Source organism: Podarcis vaucheri (genome assembly GCF_965113315.1).
Source record: "Podarcis vaucheri genome assembly, chromosome: Z".
Lineage (NCBI taxonomy): Eukaryota > Metazoa > Chordata > Lepidosauria > Squamata > Lacertidae > Podarcis > Podarcis vaucheri.
In genome coordinates, this window is record NC_138758.1 from 50,823,925 (window position 1) to 50,843,922 (window position 19,998).

At 48.1% G+C, this 19,998-nt stretch overlaps 2 protein-coding genes across 4 annotated transcripts in view; both read left to right on the forward strand.

The window, feature by feature from the left end:
* Window positions 1–19,998, forward strand: part of RABGAP1 (RAB GTPase activating protein 1) — a 100,171-nt gene that overhangs the window by 43,592 nt on the left and 36,581 nt on the right. For all 3 annotated transcript variants that reach the window (XM_082208851.1, XM_082208850.1, XM_082208852.1), the window contains one exon: window positions 3,428–3,578. In XM_082208851.1, coding sequence (XP_082064977.1) covers window positions 3,428–3,578 — 151 coding nt within the window. The remainder of the gene's footprint in view (window positions 1–3,427; window positions 3,579–19,998) is intronic.
* Window positions 4,689–14,878, forward strand: GPR21 (G protein-coupled receptor 21). The gene is made up of 2 exons (XM_082208986.1): window positions 4,689–10,264; window positions 12,939–14,878. The coding sequence occupies exon 2, from the start codon at window positions 13,036–13,038 to the stop codon at window positions 14,095–14,097; it is 1,062 nt and encodes a 353-aa protein (XP_082065112.1). The 5' UTR covers window positions 4,689–10,264; window positions 12,939–13,035; the 3' UTR covers window positions 14,098–14,878.

A 19,998-nucleotide genomic window follows, 5' to 3' on the forward strand; every position in this document is an offset into this window, starting at 1 on the left:
AAGAGCATGGATTTGTTTAATTGTTTTTTTAAAAAAAACATTTATATACAAAAATATGTTACAGTGGTTTATAACAATAAAAAACATAAAACCAAACAATAACATCTTGAAAAGTTAAAAAGAATTTAAAAGCAAAAAGAAACCAGCAGATCTTATTTGCCTGCATAGGTATTGTGGAATAGAAAAGTTTTCTTTTTTAAAATATATATATATATATATTCCATTTTAACAATCCAATCCAATCACATTAAATATTCCAGATTATACAAATACATATCATATAGTCCAAATATTCCGCCAAATTATAAATTTTTATTGGGACTTCCCATGATTCAAGTTCGGTGGGGCTCTGATCATCTTATATCTTTACTGCCTTGAGTTTCCAAAAGTTCCTTTAAATCTTCCTGTTGCTACCCTTCCTTCTTTCTTGGCCTCTGAGTTGCTTCCACAGGCGAGTTGAAGTAAGCAATGATGTGCTTCTGTGTGAAATAGAAAAGTTTTCAGCAGGCCTTTAAAAGTTGGCGCAGAAGGCTCCTGCAGAATCAACAGGAGCAGGGTGTTCCTTATGACTGGGCTGACGACACTAAAGGCTCAGTTTCTTCTTGTTGTGAAATGAGCCTCACCAACTCAGGGAATGGCCAAAGATTCTCCTGCAGCTGATCTCAGTGATTGAGCTGGGATAGAAGGGTTCAGGCGATTCCTGAGCTATGCTGGACCCTAGTTGTTCAGGACTTTGCAAATCAATTCAAGTACCTTGAACCTGCGTCAGTAACACATGGGCAGCGAGTGCAGCCATTAACCATGGTGTTCACATGTTCTTGAGGAGAAGCTCCCATCAGCAATCTGGCTGCAGCATTCTGCACTAGCTGGAGCTTCTGAACCAGACCCACATATAGAACACATTACAGTAATCTAGTCCCGAGGTTACCAGTGCGTGGACTGCAGTGGTCAGACTATCTCTGTCCTGGAACAGGTGTAGTTGGCGAACCAGATGAAGCTGGTAAAAGGCACTCCTAGTCACAGAGGACACCTAGGTCCCAGTGATAAAGGTGTATCCAGGGGTACCTTCAAACTATGCACTTGCTCCATCAGAACTTCCTGACAGTAAGAGCTGTTCGACAGTGGAATTTGCTGCCAAGGAGTGTGGTGGAGTCTCCTACTTTGGAGGTCTTTAAGCAGAGGCTTGACAACCATATGTCAGGAGTGCTCTGATGGTGTTTCCTGCTTGGCAGGGGGTTGGACTCGATGGCCCTTGTGGTCTCTTCCAACTCTATGATTCTATGATTCTATGAGGGGATGCAACCCCATTCAGAACAAGTAACTTGCCAATTTCCAGAATGTGGGAACCACCCACTCAAATAACCTTTGTGGGTTAAACCACAGAGCCTAGGACTTGCTGATCAGAAGGTCGGCGGTTCGAATCCCCGCGACGGTCCCTGCTCCTGCCAACCTAGCAGTTTGAAAGCACATCAAAGTGCAAGTAGATAAATAGGTACTGCTCTGGCAGGAAGGTAAACGGCGTTTCCGTGTGCTGCTCTGGTTCGCCAGAAGCGGCTTAGTCATGCTGGCCACATGACCCGGAAGCTGTACGCCGGCTCCCTCGGCCAATAAAGCGAGATGAGCGCCACAACCCCAGAGTTGGTCATGACTGGACCTGATGGTCAGGGGTCCCCTTTACCTTTACTATCTGGACACTGATCCAAAGTGTTCACAGCCTCTCCTGGTTCAGATGTTGCAGAGAAGGAGAGCTGTATATCATCAGAATACTGGTTGCCCCCAAACCCCTAATGGCATCTCCCAAGAGCTTCACATAGATATTAAATAGCACTGATTCAGTTCTACTCTCTGGACATGAATTTGATGTGAATGGAACCACTGTAATACAGTACCTTCGATGCCCATCTCACTAAGTCTGTCCAGGAGGATACAGTAGTCAGTGATATCAAAAGCCACAGAGATCAAGCCACCCAGAGTGGCTGGGGCAATCCAGTTGGATAGGCACTATATTATTAATTAATTAATTATCAGAAGTAACAGGGTCACACTCCCGTGTCCCTGTCATGATAAAGGTCCTCCATCAGGGCAACCAAGACTGATTCAGTTCTGAAACCAAGTCTGAACTCAGATGGTAGTGGATTTAGATAATCGTTCTATCCCAGGAATGCCTGTAGTTGCTCTCCATCACCCTGTAGTTGTTATACTCCGTTGGGTCTAGGGTTGGCTTTTTGAGGAGTAGATACACGGCTGCCTCTTTTAGGGCAGTGGGCACTGCTCTTATCACACAAGGATGCATTTATCATACTTTCGACCCGTCCACTCACCCCAGCTCAGCTAGTTTTAATAAGCCAGGATGGACAAGGATCACTTCATGTGTCCTGTCCATATTCCCAGACCATATCAATTGGAAATGATCTCACAACACCGAGCTTGATGTTGCATTGAACACCTGGTCAGGTACTCTCACAGCAGCAGTATCTAAATCACTGTAGAGCTGAGCAACTTTATCCTTGAAGTGTTTAGCTATCTGGATACAGCTAGTTACTGTGTGCTCCAGAGATCCACCTCCTGGTCAGGAGTAAGCAACCTCCAGACCACACAGAACAGCTCTGCTGGGTGGCTTCCCAAGGATGCAATGGAGGCAGTGAAATAGGATCTCTTTGCTGCCCTCACTGCCACATGGTAGGCCTGATTATGATCTTGAACAAATGCTCAGCTAGCTCCTAAGTGAGATTTGTGCCTCTTATGCTCCAACCCTCTTCCAGTCTGCCTCATTGACATCAACTCCTCCATGTACCAAGCCGTGAAAGAGACCCCACAGGGCTAGAGAAGGTACTCAGAAGTGATCATGAGTCTCACCATTCCACAGTGGAACTAAGACCTCAACAGGAACACCCCCTCTGTCCACAGGGAAATTCCCCAGAGGTGTCAAGAATCCACCAAATTCCATCTGTTTCTGGTGGCAGACCATCCTAACTGGTCTCCCCCCCTTGTAAGGGGGGACAGACATAGCAAGTCCAAACCTCACCAGGAAGTCATCTGACTCTGACAATGGGGTGATAATCAAACACACACCATTTCCAGACCACCCCCTCCCCACGTGGATCAAAGGCTACTTCTGTGCATTGGACCGATAACTGTGTGAGACAGATTCAGGTAGGTAGCCGTGTTGGTCTGACACAGTTGAAATATATATTAAAAAATTGTCCAGTAGCACCCTAGAGACCAACTAAGTTTGTTCTTGGTATAAGCTTTCGTGTGCATGAACACTTCTTCAGATACTGAGACAGGCCCATGGTTGCATCATGGACCTGAGGCATCATCAGTGTGGATGTTGTGGATATTGGAGTCGTCCAAAACCATTCAGTCCAGGGTCTGTATCCTGCACACCCTTCCTGGTCTGATGTCTGGTCTCCTTCCTCTCTTCCAGGCACTTGAATCTGAGTGTGCGACCAAAAACCTTGTCCACACTGGTGAGAAGCGGAGTCCCTGAAGCTCTCCGGGGGGAGGTTTGGCAGCTGCTTGCGGGATGTCACAACAACGACCACCTGGTGGAGAAGTACCGGATCCTCATCACAAAGGTAGGCCAATGGAACTGTCTGTGCTTGGGGGGAGGGGAGAGAATGGTTTAGTCCGATAGCAACTTCAGGAGATTCCTCTGCCTGACACGTTCATCTTTTTGGCACTGATGGCTTTCAGTCTGTTTCTGTGGAATCCTGGAGCCATCTCTGAAGGTTATTGCAGGCTCCTCAGTAAGATCACCAGTAATGGCGGATGCTTCCTTGAGGGGGCACTGACTCACTGCCGCCGCTCCCCTGTTAATGTACAACTGTGGCAGAGCTGTGAATGCATTCTAAGGCAGCAGTGGGGTTTGTTTATGTCATAACATTTATAGACTGCTTGACTGTAAAGAAAAAAATGTTAAAGCGGCCCACAAAAAGAATAAAACAGTTATCAGTAAAAACAGTTAAAAACAGCTATTTAAATCTTTCAAATAATAACTGAAATAACAAGTTAAAGGACTTGTCAGCATTCTGTATATCTGGATAGGCTTGCCTGAACAGAAATGTTTTCAGCAGGCACTAAAAAGTGTATAAACAGTGCCACCTGGCTGACGTTAACAGTCAGGGAGTTTCAAGTGTGGAAACTGCCTTACCAAAAGACTCTCATAAGTGCAGAACGAGTATTATGTGGCACATGTAACAGTTCCGGTTCCACAGATTGAAGAGGGGTTGGGAGCAGGGGCACTGCTATGCAGTGGGTCCACTCCTTTCTCCTGGGCTGTGTCTAGAAAGTGGTGTTGAGGCAGGAGTGTTCAGACCCCTGGGCGCTCACTTGGGCTCTGTCCTTTCCCCCATGCTTTTTAACATCTATATGAAGCTGCTGGGCGAGATCATCAGGGGGGTTGGGCTGGGTGTTCATCAGGATGTGGATGATACCCAGCTCTACCTCTCTTTTAAATCAGAACCAGTGAAGGCGGTGAAGGTCCTGTGTGAATGTCTGAAGGTGGGTGGAGGATGGTTAATGAATTGAGGTTGAATCTTGACAAGACAGAAGTACTATTTGGGGGGGATAGGGGAGGGCAGGTGTGGGGGACTCCTTGGTGCTGAATGGCATAACTGAGCCCATATAAGACCAGGTGCCCAGCCCAGGAGTCATTTTGGACTCACAGCTGTCCATGGAGGTGCTCTGGTTATCTCCTGGTTGGACTACTGCAACATGTTCTACGTGGGGCTACCTTTGACGGTGACTTGGAAACTACAACTAATCCAGAATGCAGCAGCCAGACTGGAGACTGGGAGTGGCTGCCAGGAGCATATAACACCAGTCCCGAAAGACCTACACTAGCTCCCAGTATGTTTCCAAGCACAATTCAAAGTGTCAGTGCGGACCTTTAAAGCCCTAATTGACCTTGGCCCTGTATCCCTGAAGAAGCATCTCCACCCTCATCATTCAGTCCAGACACTCAGGTCCAGACACCTCCCAGGGCCTTCTGGTGGTTCCCTCACTGCAAGAAGTGAAGTTACAGGGAAGTTACAGTTGGCTGCGGTGCCCTCCCTGTGGAATGCCCTCCCATCAGATGTTAATGAGATAAAGAACTATACCACTTTTAGGGTATAGGTGGGTTTTTTAGGGATAGGTTTTTTAGGGAGGTGGGTGGTCATCTCAGTCTAAACCACTGTCTTGTGCTTGTCGATCAGAAGGTCAGCGGTTCAAATCCCCACGACGGGGTGAGCTCCCATTGCTCTGTCCAGCTTCTGCCAACCTAGCAGTTCGAAAGCACGTCAGTACAAGTAGGTAAATAGGTACCGCTGCGGCAGGAAGATAAACACGTTTCCGTGTGCTCTGGCTTCCCTCACGATATCCCATTGCACCAGAAGCAGTTTAGTCATGCTGGCTACATGACGCAGAAAGCTGTCTGCAGACAAACGCCAGCTCCCTTGGCTTGAAGCGAAATGAGCGTGGCACCCCATGGTTGCCTTTGACATGACTTAACCGTCCAGGGTTCCTTTACCACTTTTAAAAGACATCTGAAGGCAGCCCTGTATTGGGAGTTTTTTAATGTTTGACGTTTTATTATGTTTTTATACGTGCTGGAAGCTGCCCAGAGTGGCTGGGGCAACCTGGTCAGATGGGTGGGGTATAAATAATATAATAAATCCACTAAGTGGTTGAGTGGGCATATACGTGGTAAAGTGAACTACAACCCTCATCAATCCCAGCCAGCATGTACCAGGGTTGGCAAAGGTTGGTCTGTAATCAGACACGTATGTGGAAAATGGCTTTATTGAAAGCTGAGTGGAGCCTGCATTTTCAGAGGCAGAATGTGCATGGAGTAGCAGGTGCTGTGGGCAAAAGGCTGTTGCTTGCAAGTATCCCTGAAGCTTCCAGCAGCCCACCATAGGAAGCAGGATGTTGACTAGGTGCACTGTTTGGTCTGCTGCGTCCTGTGCTTTGTTCATGCCTAGCAGCCTCCTCCAACCTGGGCGATGCTAGTTGAGACGGAGGGGAGTTGTAGTTCAAAACATCTGGTTGAGGAAGGCTGCTGCCTAAGGTCGTAATCTTGTGGTGAAGGGCTTGGGTGCATGGGAAAACTGTAGGTCACCACTCATTATGGTGCCAACCTTTGTAGAAACACAAATATGGCTTTACCATTTAAAAAAATTGTTTCCTCCTTTCTTTTGTTGTTTAAGCAACAACCTCTGTTGCTTCTTTTTTACTGCCACTGGCTTGGATGTGCTCACTGAGAGAGTCAGTCAGCAAAATTAGCTCAGTGGGTTTTTAAAATGCAGCTTGTTTGCATTTATTTATAATGCATTGCATATATTATATTGCGTCAACTTCTGGCAGTGCTCTTTTCATCTTCATTGTTCCTTATGAAAACATTTAGCCAAAGCCAATAAAAGTACAGTTGAATTGGGTCCTAGGTCTGTGACTTAAACCTTGGGGAAGAGTATTTGGGCAGATAGATGGTGGCCTGGTTTTGTGGAGGGCATCAAATTAGTATAATGAATGATAGATGCTATTATCTACCAGGTTGGGAACTGGGTGGGCAGAAATCTGGGATTGCTCAGCAGAAGTAATGAAATCTGTTTGAAAGCTGCCGAGAAGATGGTTGTAATCTCACTGTTCTTTCCGTATTAAAACTGGTGCTAATCCATTTTCTTTATGTCTTGCTACAGCCTTGCATTTAACAGCTAACCTGGTAGCCTTAGATGACCAGGAATTTCACGCAGGCGAGTGAGTGGGCTGGCAGAAGAGGAACAGACTCTTCCATCCCTCATCCACCAGCCTACTTGGTGTCCATGCTGGGAGTGTAAAAACTGTGATGCATTTGTCAGCGCAGCACTGTGGCAATGAGTTTTAATGTCAACAGACATTTGCAAGATGTATTCTGAGTCTAAATTTGTGGCAGTTGTGTGCCTTAAAGCCACCCACATTTCACGCTGGGGCTCTTGCCAGCTGTGCAGCACAGAAACCTGTCAAATGAATGTGGCATTTGAGGTGGAATGAAAGAAGGAGACAGGTGCATGCAAGCCCCCCGCCCCCTTTTGTGGTAACTAGCATGGTAAAGGGTACTGAAGAAGCAGGGAATATAGGAAAGCTCTCCAGTTGGCGGCATTAGCAGCTTCTGCTGGGTTGCTTGGAAGAAGGTTGTGATGCAGCTTTGAAAGAAGAGTATGATTATTTGGAACGGGGAAACAGTAATTGCATTTGGGTTCCAGGGAATCTGCCTGGCCTGCTCAGAACCAGACGGAGACAGTGTTACTCACCCACATGCTTGCATCATGGTATTAATGTGTGGGGTCTGCATAGGAGATTCACTTAATCTTCCTATACCTGTTGATCCTACCTGTAAATCATGCTCTCCCCATCCCACAAGCACACATACTAGTGGAATGCCACAAACACGGAATTTCAAACACCTAGTTTTCTTTGCAAGGCACTGCTCCTTGCTTGCTGCTGGAGCTTATATGTTCTGTGCCAGACCTCCATCTCCTTCCAGTTTCCTCAGGCCAAGTCCTTCCGTTGCTGTCTGCCTTTTGAGAGTGGTGCAGTGGGACTTGCTGTCTGAATTGGCTCACAGTATTGATTTAGCTGCCTCCTAGAACAGGCATAGGCAAACTCGGCCCTCCAGATGTTTTTGGCCTACAACTCCCATGATCCCTAGCTAGCAGGACCAGTGATCAGGGATGATGGGAACTGTAGTCCCAAAACATCTGGAGGGCTGAGTTTGCCTATGCCTGTCCTAGATCTTCTTGATTGGGCCACCTGTTACGCTACCCACTTGCTTCTCTTCCCCTTTCTCCCAATAGCCACCATCAGTTTTCCAGATAATATCATCTCCCAGGCTGGCCTTCAATCAGATTTCTGTCAAAAATGCCAGTTTTGGTGGATTAGGAGTTTGCTAGGCAGACAAGCAAGCAAGAAGTCTGGTTGCTGTGGTTCTGTTCCCTCCTGCCCAAAAGCAGTTGATACTCTCACATGCCTACTTTTTTGCTATCCTAAAACAGCACCTCTCTACTCTTCTCCAACATCCTGACTGTGCTTGATTTGCAGGAGATTTATCTTTCTCTCCATGCTGTTGCTCTCCTAGTCTTTGGGGGGGGGGACATCAGGAGGAGAACTGGTTTTCTGCAGACTCATTTGCATTTTGAGTAACAACGCTCTCAGAATTTTGGGTGAGCTTGGTGTAGAATTTGCATTCACTTGGGAAACAGTGAATACAGCCCGAGAAGAAAAAGAAATGCCACTGGCTTTCTGGATGCCAGCTTCCAATTCTCAGGAAGTTAAATAGCAACTTAAATAGCCCCTTTCAAAATCTTCAGGCTCCTATCCCCCAAATTTCATGACTTTAAAAACATAGGAAGAAGCTTCCTTTATAGTGTGCCAGACCAGGTTCTGCCTCCACAGGCGGCAGCAGTGCTTCAGTTGCTGGAAACCACAGGAGGAGAGAGGGCTTTTGTGCTCCAATCTTGCTTGCAGGATCTTGCTTCCAGCCATCTGGCTGGCCACTGTGAGAACAGGATGCTGAACTAGATGAGCCATTGGCCTGACCCACCAGGTTATTCTTATGTTCTTTATTTCAATCTATCTCCATATTGTTTATGCTGACTGGCAGTGACTCTCCAGGGTTCCAGACACGGTTCTTTCCCAACTCTACCTGGTGATGCCTGGAATCGAACCTGCGACCATCTGCTTGCAAGCCAGATGCTCTGCCACTGAGCTATAGACCTTTCCCAACTTCTCTTTCCCTTGCTTTTAAAGGCTATATGCCAAGAAACCCAGAAGGATGTTGTAGAAGCCAAGATATGCACTTTCTAGCCTAGCTTGGTCCTCTGGGTCTCTCCCTCCTTTGAGAGGGTGGGGGCAAAGGGCCAGGGTCTGATTTTTCTCCCTGGGAATTTTGATCTCTTGCTTTACTTTGATAGCCAGACCAGCATCCATCCTTCTGTCACTATACATTTTTATTTTTAAACAGGCTGAATTTTGTGTGCTGTTTCTTTTTAGAGGCTGCACTGAGCCACAAATGGCTGTTTGGCTTCTCCTTCCGCATGAGTAGCTGCTCCACTGACCCAGCAAGCTGCTGCTTCAGCTTGTGCTGGCTCAGCAAAAGGGGGGCAACAAATGAGGAGATCCATAATGCAACCCTGATGGACTCGCCTAGTTTTCCTGGCAGGTTAATGAACTGCTGTCAGGCTTGGAGTCGAGAGGAGTCCTTTGGGCACATAAGAGGAGCCTGCAAAAGCAGACCAGTGGCCCATAAAACATCCTCCCGTTTTCACAGTGGCCACCCAGGTGTCTCTGGGAAACCAACAAGCAGGATTTGAGCACAGGAGCAATCCCTCATCCTGTAGCTTCCGGTTGAGCTCTGCAGAACAAAACAGAAACACTGAATGCGTCAAATGTGGGAAGCCTCTTTCTGGTGGCATACTGGCTATTTTCACTGTGACATCCGGGAGATGCTGAGTAAATGCAACTGCAAAAGGAGCTGGTGGAGTGTCTGAAAGGCCTGTCGGTTGGAATATCTCTGAAAACCAACTCCCTTTCTTAGCTAGGACTCAAAACCTTTGTTTCAGAAGTTTGCCCTTGATGACTTTTGCCCCTCTGTCCTCACTGGTGGGTCTATGCCCCGCATGGCCGAAGGCCCTTACATTAACACATCCATCTGTGTTGGCAGCAGCTGCTGCTGCTCTGGAACCATTTCCCCAGCAGATGTCTCCGGAGCGAATAGAACTAGATGAAGTGAGAGCTGCTGCAGTAAATCTTCTGGCCCTTTTGCCTTTCCATTCAACTAGTTAGAAAGTTTTCCAGGAGAATATATATCCAGGCATGTGTCAAATAATTCTGGTTGTCATTTCACAACAGCAGAGATTGGGATTGGCACTTCATCTCCCCACAGGCAGGTGGGTATTGTCCCAGTAGCTGTGCTGACACCTATTTACAGAACTCTTTGTGGATTAAATAATTTGAGTTCTGGCTTCCATTCCTCCCAGTACAGTTCAAACCACTAGTTATAGAATACAGTCGTACATTGGAAGTTGAACGCCTTGCGAATTGAACGTTTTGGTTCCTGAACGCCGCAAACTCAGAAGTGATTGTTCCGGTTTGCGAACATTCTTTGGAACCCAAACATCCGACACAGGTTCCACGGCTTCCGATTGACTGCAGAAGTTTCCCGCAGCCAATTGGAAGCAATGCTTTGCTTTCCGAATGTTTTGGAAGTCAAACGGATTTCTGAAACGGATTCCATTTGACTTCCGAGGTATGACTGTAGTAGAATTGTAGAGTTGGAAGGGACCCTGAGGGTCACCTAGTCCAAGCCCCTGGAATGCAGTAATCGCGACTAAAGAATCCCTGACAAGTGGCCATCCAGCCTCCCTTTTAAAACCTCCAGGGAAGGAAAGTCCACAGCCTTCCAAGACTGTTTCACTGTTGAACCATCAAAAAGTTCTTCCTAATGTTTAGTCACAATATGCCTTCCTGTCATTTGAATCCATTGGTTTGGGTCCTGTCCTCTGGAGCAGAAGAAAACAGGCTTGCTCCATCTTAGGTGACAGCCCTTTAGATATTTGAAGATGGCTATCGTATTTCCTCTCACTCTCCTGTTTTCCTGAACACACCCCACCCCCTCAACCATTCCTCATAAGCAGGGCTGTCTTTACCCAGGGGTGCAGGGCACCCAGGCCCTACCGCTCAAGCCGCCTAAGCTCTTAACTATCTACCTGTTATGAAAAAATAAGTAATTTTGATTAAGCTGACATTCAAAGCTGGCCTCCCCCCGGCCGCTTTCTCCTCCCCAGAGTTCCGCCCTGCATGGAGAGGCGTTGCTTTCTTGTCCACCATCAGCATGGCTGCTGCGTCCCTCCTCTTCTTCTCCTTCCTCCTCCTGGGGAGCTTTTAAAAGTGCCTGGATGTGAAGCTGCGTGCCTTTGCGGAGCTTGGGCGCCCGGTTCTTGAGGGGAGACAGCAGCAATACTTGGAAGGGCAGGCTGCCGCCATGGCCTTGCCTGCAACCACGGAGAAGTATATCTTGGGTGTAGACGTGGGCAGTCTAAATTTGGGGGCACCGGGCGGATCTTTGCACCCCAGCGGCGCATATGCTAAAGACAGCCCTGCTCATAAGGCTTGTTTTCCAGGACCTTTATTACCTATAAAGAGTTTGTTTGTGAACCTGCTAGCCTCAATTTCGGCTGTTGTATGTGTCACTGAAGCAAGGTTGTGGCTTCTATGAGAAACGTTTAAAGTTGGCTTTGTGTCCTGGCCTGTTCGGGATCCACAAGCCATAGTTTCCCCATTTGGACGTAGCAGGAAACTATGGCTTAACTGTGGCTTCCTGTCTGGTTTATTCATTCACACAAAGGAAGGAGCGAAGTGTTTAAAAGCAGGTGCTTGAAGCTTATTTATATGGTGGCTTATTAAGCTAAGATTTGATCAAGGGATTGCAGCCATTGTCTTTGCTTCTATAGAGGCTTTGATGCTATCCTCTGAGGGACGCTCTTGCACAGTTCCTAGTTACTGTAAGTCAGATACCTTTCAGTTGTGTCTTCCCCATAATGTCCAGATCACTATCATTTAGTGGTGATTTTGTATAGGACCTGTTAAGAGCATGGCAGAGCATAATTGCCAAGCTTAAACATCTCAGTGGGCATGGGAGTGTGCCAGCTGGGTTGGGTTCAGATGGTTTAAACCACGTGGAGAGTGTGTCTTGGGAGAGAGAGCGTGCACTTTGGGATGTGTGAAGCATGCCGTCTGCCCCGCCCCCTCGCAGCCCACTCCTATGCGTCTAACTCAGAAGGGCATATTAGGATTTTTGCTGCACATCTTAGGTGAAGAAGGACAGCTTTGGAAAAAACAACAACTTAGTGCCTTGGTGATCCGCCAAGGAAAGACGCGTTGCAAACCTGTAAGGCAACTGGACCTCTGAGCGCACGGTTACTCTTCGCACCTCCGAGACCCCTTCAGAAGAGCGAAGCGGGTGGGCTTGGCTCCTGGCGGACTCAGCCGCGGCCCCTCTTTGCTAAAGGGCGGGGCGCTCCTCTTTGGAGATGAGGGGGCGCACCGGCGATCGAGCCAGGAAACGAGGGCGCGCGCGCCTTTGCTGCGGCTATCCGGGCGCGGAAGGGAGGCTCTCGGCTGCGCCCCCACCCCTCCTGTCGCCGCCGCCGCTGCCGCCGCCTGGATCGTCTTCCTTTGTCCGCCCCCTCCCTCGCACCTGGGTTCCTCCCCCTGCGCCGCGCAGGCTCTTCTACGGCCGGCAGCTGCTCTGCCTGGCTGGGCGCATCAAAAGCAGCCGCTGCCGCGTCCCTCTGCGTCTGCTCCCGGCGCTCGCTTCGCCTTTGTCCCTCTCGGCTGCAGGTAGGCAGGAGGGCAGCTCAGCCTAGCCCAGCCGCGGGGGAGGGGGAGGGACCCGCAGGCCGGACCCTCTCTTCTTCCTCCTCTTTCCTCACTCCTGCATCGACGGAGAGGTGCGGGATCCGGCGCGGCGGCGGCGGCGGCGGCGCCCATTCTCCAGCCGGCTGCGGAGAGGCTAGCCCGAAGTCCTTCAGCGTTGTGGGTGAGGAGGCCGGCTTGTACGCGTCCTGAAGCTATGGGAGGGGGGATGCTGTAAAGGCACCCCTCCCTCCTTTCCTTTTCATCTAGCACCCGCCCTCGCGTGGCTATTGCTGGATTCCCCCCCCCCCCATTGCACAAGCAAGCGAGCTTCCCTCCATCCCTTTTCTCTATCGCCCCCCCCTTCCACGCATCTGTGCGTGGTGTGTTGCTGAGCTGCCAGCAGAGAGAGAGAGAGGAGGAGGAGGAGGAGGAGGAGGGGGCGGTGGCTGTGGAGGCTGCAGCCCAAAGAGCTGGTGTTTCCTGGAGGGAGCCACTGCGGACAATGCCCAACAGCTCCAAGGAGCTTCTGCATCCCTCTCCATCTCCTGTTTGGGCTTTGACAGGGTGGCACGTGTGGCAGCCGCAATGACAGCAGAAGCAGCCAGGCAGCATCCACCATCAGTGGCAGCAGAGTGAGGGGGTTTCTGCCACCAACGCAAGATGAATGCCTCTCTCGATGGTAGCAACCACAGCAGCAGCAGCAGGCCCTTCTGCCTCCTGTCTGCCGGCTATCCGGAGGCCTTGGACATCTGCCTGCTGGAGCTGATCGTCATTGTCTTCCTCACCGTCCTGATAATCTCGGGCAACATTGTGGTCATCTTCGTCTTCCACTGTGCACCACTGCTGAACCACCACACGACAAGCTACTTCATCCAGACCATGGCCTACGCTGACCTCCTGGTGGGTGTGAGCTGCCTGGTGCCTTCACTCTCCCTTCTGCACTACCGGGTCACCTTCTTGCCGGAGTCTGTGATCTGCAAAGCCTTTGGCTACGTGGTCTCCGTGCTCAAGAGCGTCTCCATGACCTCCCTGGCCTGCATCAGCGTGGACAGGTACATCGCCATCACCAAGCCGCTGTCCTACAACACCCTGGTCACCCCCTGCCGCCTCCGGGTTTGCATCCTGTTCATCTGGCTGTACTCGGGCGCCGTGTTCCTCCCGGCTTTCTTTGACTGGGGGAAGCCCGGCTACCACGGGGATGTTTTTCAGTGGTGTGCTGACTCCTGGGACACCTGGGCCATCTTCACCCTCTTCATCATCATCATGCTGTACGCGCCGGCAGCCTTCGTGGTCTGCTTCACCTACTTCAGCATCTTCCGCATTTGCCAGCAGCACACAAAAGAGATCAATGAGAGGCGTGTGCGGTTCAGCTCCCAAGAAGGGGAAGCGGCTGAGGCCCAGCCCTGCCCAGACAAGCGCTACGCCATGGTTCTCCTTCGCATCACCAGCGTCTTCTACATCCTCTGGCTCCCCTACATAATCTACTTCCTCTTGGAGAGCTCTTCTGTCTACCACAGCCGAGCAGCCTCCTTCCTGACCACCTGGCTTGCCATCAGCAACAGCTTCTGCAACTGTGTCATCTACAGCCTGTCCAACAGCGTCTTTCAGAAAGGCTTGAAGCGCCTCTCCGGCGCTGTTTGTGTCTCTTGCGCCAGGCGCCGGGCGCCAAAGGAGTCCTCCGCCTCGAGGAGCAAAAGACCTTCAAATGGCTGTCATGCGTAAGATACACATTGCTCTCCGACAAAAAACAACAACAGAAAATAGATTAAAGATATTGCCAGGTTTGCAAAAAAAACTGACAAGAACACACAATTTTTCTCTGAGAAATGCTGCTGAAGAACTGGAGATTTCCACAAGCATGTCTGTTTTAGTGTTTCACTTTACAAATGTCCTTGTGTGAGGCGGGTTTGGTGACCTGGCACCTGTGTTTCCAAAACTGAGCGCTCCTCCTCCTCCTCCTCCCCTTTCTCTCCTGTCTGGAGTGCCTGCCAGTGGTGGGCATGCAAGACCTCTGGCAAAAGAGACATTTGTGTTCTTCCTTTAAAGCTTGGGCATTTTCGGAGAGCTTTGATCTTGCGTGTCAATGTGGGAATGTGTAAATGGTCTGATGGTATACTCTCTGATTATTTGCTTTTGTTTTTCTGTGCAAATGCCAAAGTATATTTCAGAATTCTTAACATAAGGGGCCAAAGTATAGTCTCCCTGACTTCCCCCCCCAACCCCATTTCCCCCGTAGCCCTATAAACAAATAATGTAAACACTTGAACCTTTGATTTTGTCGTGTGATACAGCCACACCACATGTGATTAATCAGTATTCTGACCTCCCCTGATGCTTTTTCCAAAAACTTCTCATCCTGAGTGCCCTGTTAGAATGCTCATATGTGATTTACAGTACAGTGTTTGCATTTTTATTTTTTAAAAAATGTTTGTGTAGTAATTGGGATGACTTTGAAGCAGACAAAATTTAGCAGTTGAATAAAGTATTTTCTTTTTCTAAGTAAGTGGAGAAAATATTTTGACCATCCCTATTGCTCTGGATATGTAGGCGGCAGCTTGAGAATGAAACAAAGGCATTCTCATTAGAAACCAGTGTGTGCTCAATTTTTGTTGTTGTTTTAAGGAAATTTCTTTTTAAAAAACTTTCCTTTTAAACTTTCTTTTTAAATGTTGAATTCCTCTAATACTTTACATACAGCTTTAGTAGCAAAACAAAAGTGAAGCATTAGACCCCTAAATAACTCGTATTTTCAAGAAACGTGCCATATTTTGGATTTCCAATTGGGAAACTGGGGACCCCTTCCTCCTGTTAGGGTAGATGGGATTGATACCTGTTCAAAACCCCCAGGAGCCAACTGCATTTCTGCTTTACCAAATGGAAAGAGGAGTTGGGCTCCCTGAACTTGCCTGGGGTGTCCTGTATGCCCCCATTTGAGGAAAGCAGAGCAGATCAGTGTTCTGGGTACAACACTCTCTGTTGTCCCTATCACACCCCTGGCACTGCCTTGGCATGATAAGTTTCTTTTGTGGGAGAAATATACAGAAAGCAGACTGCTAGTCATGATGGCTATAAAGTACATTTCTGATCACAATTCAAAGTTGGTGCTGACTTTTAAAGCCCTAAACGGCCTTGGTCCACTATACCTGAAGGAGCGTCTCCACTCCCATCATTCTGCCCGGACGCTGAGGTCCAGCTCCGAGGGCCTTCTGGCGGTTCCCTCCCTGCGAGAAGTGAGGTTACAGGGAACCAGGCAGAGGTCCTTCTCGGTGGTGGCACCTGCCCTGTGAAACACCCTCTTATCAGATGTCAAGGAAATAAACAACTACCGTGGTACCTCTGGTTACAAACTTAATTTGTTCCGGAGGTCCATTCTTAACCTGAAACTGTTCTTAACCTGAGGTACCACTTTGGCTAATGGGGCCTCCCGCTGCTGCCCCTGCATTATTTCTGTTCTCATCCTGAGGTAAAGTTCTTAACCTGAGGAACTACCGGGTTAGCGGAGTCTGTAACCCGTGGTGTTTGTAACCCGTGGTGTTTGTAACCTGAGGTACCACAGTATCTGACTTTTATAAGACATCTGAAGGCAGCCCTGTTTTGGGAAGTTTTTAATGTTTGATTGTTTATTGTGTTTTTAATATTCTGTTGGGAGCCACCCAGAGTGGCTGGGGAAATCCAGCCAGATGGGCAGGGTATTATTATTAATAATAATAATAATAATAATAATAATAATAATAATAGTTCTTGTTATGAATCTCCCAGTTCAAAGCCAGTCGACCTTTGAATACCAGTTATCAGAGGGGAGCAACAGAGCAGGAGGGCTGTTTTCATGCCTGCCTTGTGGGCTTCCCACTGTTGGAAATGGCAATGTGGTGCTTTGGGCTGATTCAACAAGGCTCTCCTATTAATTTCTTTCCCTTGCCTAGTGGAGGGACAAGTAGGCATGCAGAAGCTGAACTCTCACTCTGTGGCTGCAGGTGACCTGCTCTCTTCCACTCACTGGGATTACTGGTTATGCTCCCCACTTTTTCAAGCTTATCTTCCCCGGTCATATTTTGGTGAGTTTGAAAACAGAGACAGGGAACTTGTGGCCCCCCCAGAAGCTGTTGGACTCCCATCAGCCCCACCCAGAGTGACCAGTGCTCAGGATGAGAGGGCTTTGTAGTCCAGCAGGATCTGAAAGGCCCCCCTTTTAAAAAAAAAAACCTTCTGAGACAGCTGCCACTGGGACTTAGCCCAGCTCCTGTTGTCTGGAGCTGGTAACTTTTTTGTTTGCATGCCTGATAGAGAACTTGTGCCTCCGCCGCAGCTGGGTCCTGACTAGTGTTTCATAATTTTAGCCAGTGTGCTGTTTTTTTTAGAGCTAGATGTAAATGCTGAAGCTGCTGCCTGATGATATCTTCTGAAGAAGACGAGGACAGCTGTCTCGAAGTGAGCGTTCATCATGTTTGTGGGCTCTTTGCAGTCTGCTTCTTGATACAGATTTTCAATGAAGGCCTGCTTTTCCAGGTGCCTAAGAGCAAGCGGGAGGTGCGGGAGGCGGTGGAGGACAGGGGTGCCTGGCTTTCTCTGGTCCATGGGGTCACGAAGAGTCAGACACAACTAAACGACTAAACAACAACAACAACAAGAACAGCAGCAGCCAGCCTGCACCCTCCAGACACTTCCATCACCCCTGACCATTGGCAGTGCTGTGTGGGGCTGGTTGGGAACTGTAGTCCCAAACCTGGTGAGTCCCACATTTGCTACCCCTGTTCTAGAGAGAGATCTTTGGATCAACTTTTTCACTTCTTGGAGACATGCCTTTCTCTTGCATGCTGTGTGCACCCACCCACCCATTCTGTAGCTCTCTTTATTTCAGGAATGTGGGGAGGCTTTAAAGAACAGCCGGGGGGGGGGGAGCAATTTCCATTAAAGAGAAACCCCTTTTTCCTCCTCAAGCTAAGGCTACTGGTGTTGCCCATCAGCTGATGGGTGACTGGGGGTGTGCCCTTCTCCAGCAGTGGAGCCGCTGGGAGCCCTCTTTAAGCGCCTGCTCCATCCTTTAAAGCCCTACCATTACCTGCCCAATACCTTATGTCAGGGATGATGGCAGATGTATTTGTGCGTTCACCAGAATGACCTGGCTAGCCAAAGGGGAAGGCTCTGGCAGCTCCGTTTCATCTGTGGGCCAGAAGTTCCTCTTGCTGGATTAAGCTGTGGCCAGACATAAGATCCTGTGTCTCTGACCTTCTGTCCCCAAATGAACTCACCCATCTTTACTGTACTAATAATGCTGTGGGTTATGATAAATAGAAACTGTTGTTGTATCATAACTCTTTTGCCACAGAATGTTCACGAGTGTTTTGCAGTTTATTAAAGAGAGGGGCCAGCTCATAAAAAGTGCCTTTTTGATGGGAGGTAGACTTCAGCAAAACTGAAGAGGGGACGGGGAGCCTTAAATAGCGTATTTAAGAAAGGCAGGAAGGCACATCAGGAAGTGGCTGGAATGAGTAGTCTTGAGATGTGAGGTCACCCTAGGTAGCATAGAAGTACTTGGGGCAACCTCATGACTGGTCCATTGGGCAAGACTGGATCTAGACACACCAGAGAAGCGTTTCAGTTAAACTCATTGTAAACTTTGCATGACAAATCGGGTTGGCAAAAACCAAACTTCACAGCGCCATCTGGTGTCACAGTGTTATAATGCATATACAGCACATATAAAGTGCTTTTTCTTTGCTAATGTAGCTGAGTCCCCAAAGGTTGACCTGCTTCTGTGGGATCTTATTCTTTTAGTTTGACCACACACACATCCCTTGGAAAGTGTACTTTGCTTTTCTGCATTTGCTGTTTGATAGATTACACATCTCCAGCGTCACTTCTCTTACTCTGTTTATTTATTTCCTGAAATAATAATTATAATTATTATCAACATTTATTTATATAGCATCATCAATATATATGGCTCCATACGCAATTATAGTGAGAAATTCTGCTCTGAAGTGTGTACAGTCTAAAATCTTATATGCTGCTTGGCTGAGCGGGGATGAGGGGAACGACCCTCAAAGTACACTTGGTAGTGTTTTATATCAGCCTCCCTCAACCTGGTGTCTTCCTGGTGTTTTAAACTACAACTCCCATCAGCTCCAACCAGTTTTTGTTCAGGTTTTCAAAGCAACAGAATCCCTCCAACCTCTTCTGAATTACTTGAAAACTGTGAGCATGTTCCTTTCCCCTTCCACCAGCTTTCGTCAGTGCCAAGGGCCTCCCTGTAGAACATGAGGTCTGTTTTTTATTACCCTGTTCTGAAACCCCTTTTTTTTCCAGGGCTGCTTGAACTCTACAATAAAATAACTTTAAAATCCTTTGCTCCAGGTGAGCCAGTTTCTGTACCAAGGAAAGCCAGATATTTTTGCTTGTGCAGAGTTGCTTGTTTTTATTTTGTGTAACTGATTCTGCAGTATTTGCTGTTTTGAATAACTCTAGGGCAGGAAGAAGGAGCTATGTAGGGTGCACAGTACCCAGACCCCCTCGTCTTACTTAGCCCTCCCCCCAAAACTATTGCCCAAACACTCTCGTCTGTCTTAGCGGCTAGGAAGGAGGGCAGTTCTTTCTCTGACCCAGTTTGCATGTAGTACTAAGCATAGGCATGGTTCAGTGCAGACAAGCACACATGAGAGTTCACAGAGTGAATATGACAGCCCTCAAACTGTTGCTTGACTGAAGAAATCTTACAGCTTTTAAAATGCGTGCATAGCTGCACACTCTTGAAATAACTGAGGACCTGGCTACTTTCAGGGCTGCCTCCTCCCATCCTATCCTGCCTTTCTGCTTTGTTCAACTGGGATGGTCCTTTTTTGATGTGTGATTGGCAGGAATGTGTGAAAAGGCTTTTTCTCTTGCAGTGATTAAGCTGTGGGAATCCTTGCCCTGAGATGGGCATCCACATGGCTTCCTCTCTGATGGCGTCCTGATGCCTTTGGCTTTACTTTCAAGTGTGGGGTTTAAAACTTTTTGTTGTTGTTGTTAGTCACCTTGGGTGCTCCAGCTTGAAAGGCAAAGGTGAGATATAAATGGATTTTTTAAATAATAATAATAATAATAATAATAATAATAATAATAATAATAATTTATTATTTATACCCCGCCCATCTGGCTGGGCCTCCCCAGCCACTCTGGGCGGCTTCCATAGAAACCAAAAAAACACTAAAATATCATACATTAAAAACTTCCCTGAACAGGGCTGCCTTAAGATGTCTTCTGAATGTCAGGTAGTTGTTTATCGTTTTGACATCTGATGGGAGGGCATTCCACAGGGCGAGTGCCACTACCGAAAAGGCCCTCTGTCTGGTTCCCTGTAGCTTTGCTTCTCGCAATGAGGGAACCGCCAGAAGGCCCTCGGCACTGGATCTCAGCATCCGGGCAGAACGATGGGGGTGGAGACGCTCCTTCAGGTATAAATAAATCATGTGGAGGAAAAACCTAGCTCTGGAGAGCATCCCTTAGTTTTTGATGGTGCTTACCTGTATTGTCAGAGGCATTTTCAAAGAGGCATTTTCAAAGAAGAACCCCATAGAAGTGGGGTTATTATTCTACGATGGCGCTTGCCATCTTGCCGTTTTCGCAAGCTGACGGTATTTTAAA

Excerpts from the sequence above, each read along its gene's own strand:
- GPR21 (XM_082208986.1), top strand. The coding sequence starts at position 13,036 with ATGAATGCCTCTCTCGATGGTAGCAACCACAGCAGCAGCAGCAGGCCC.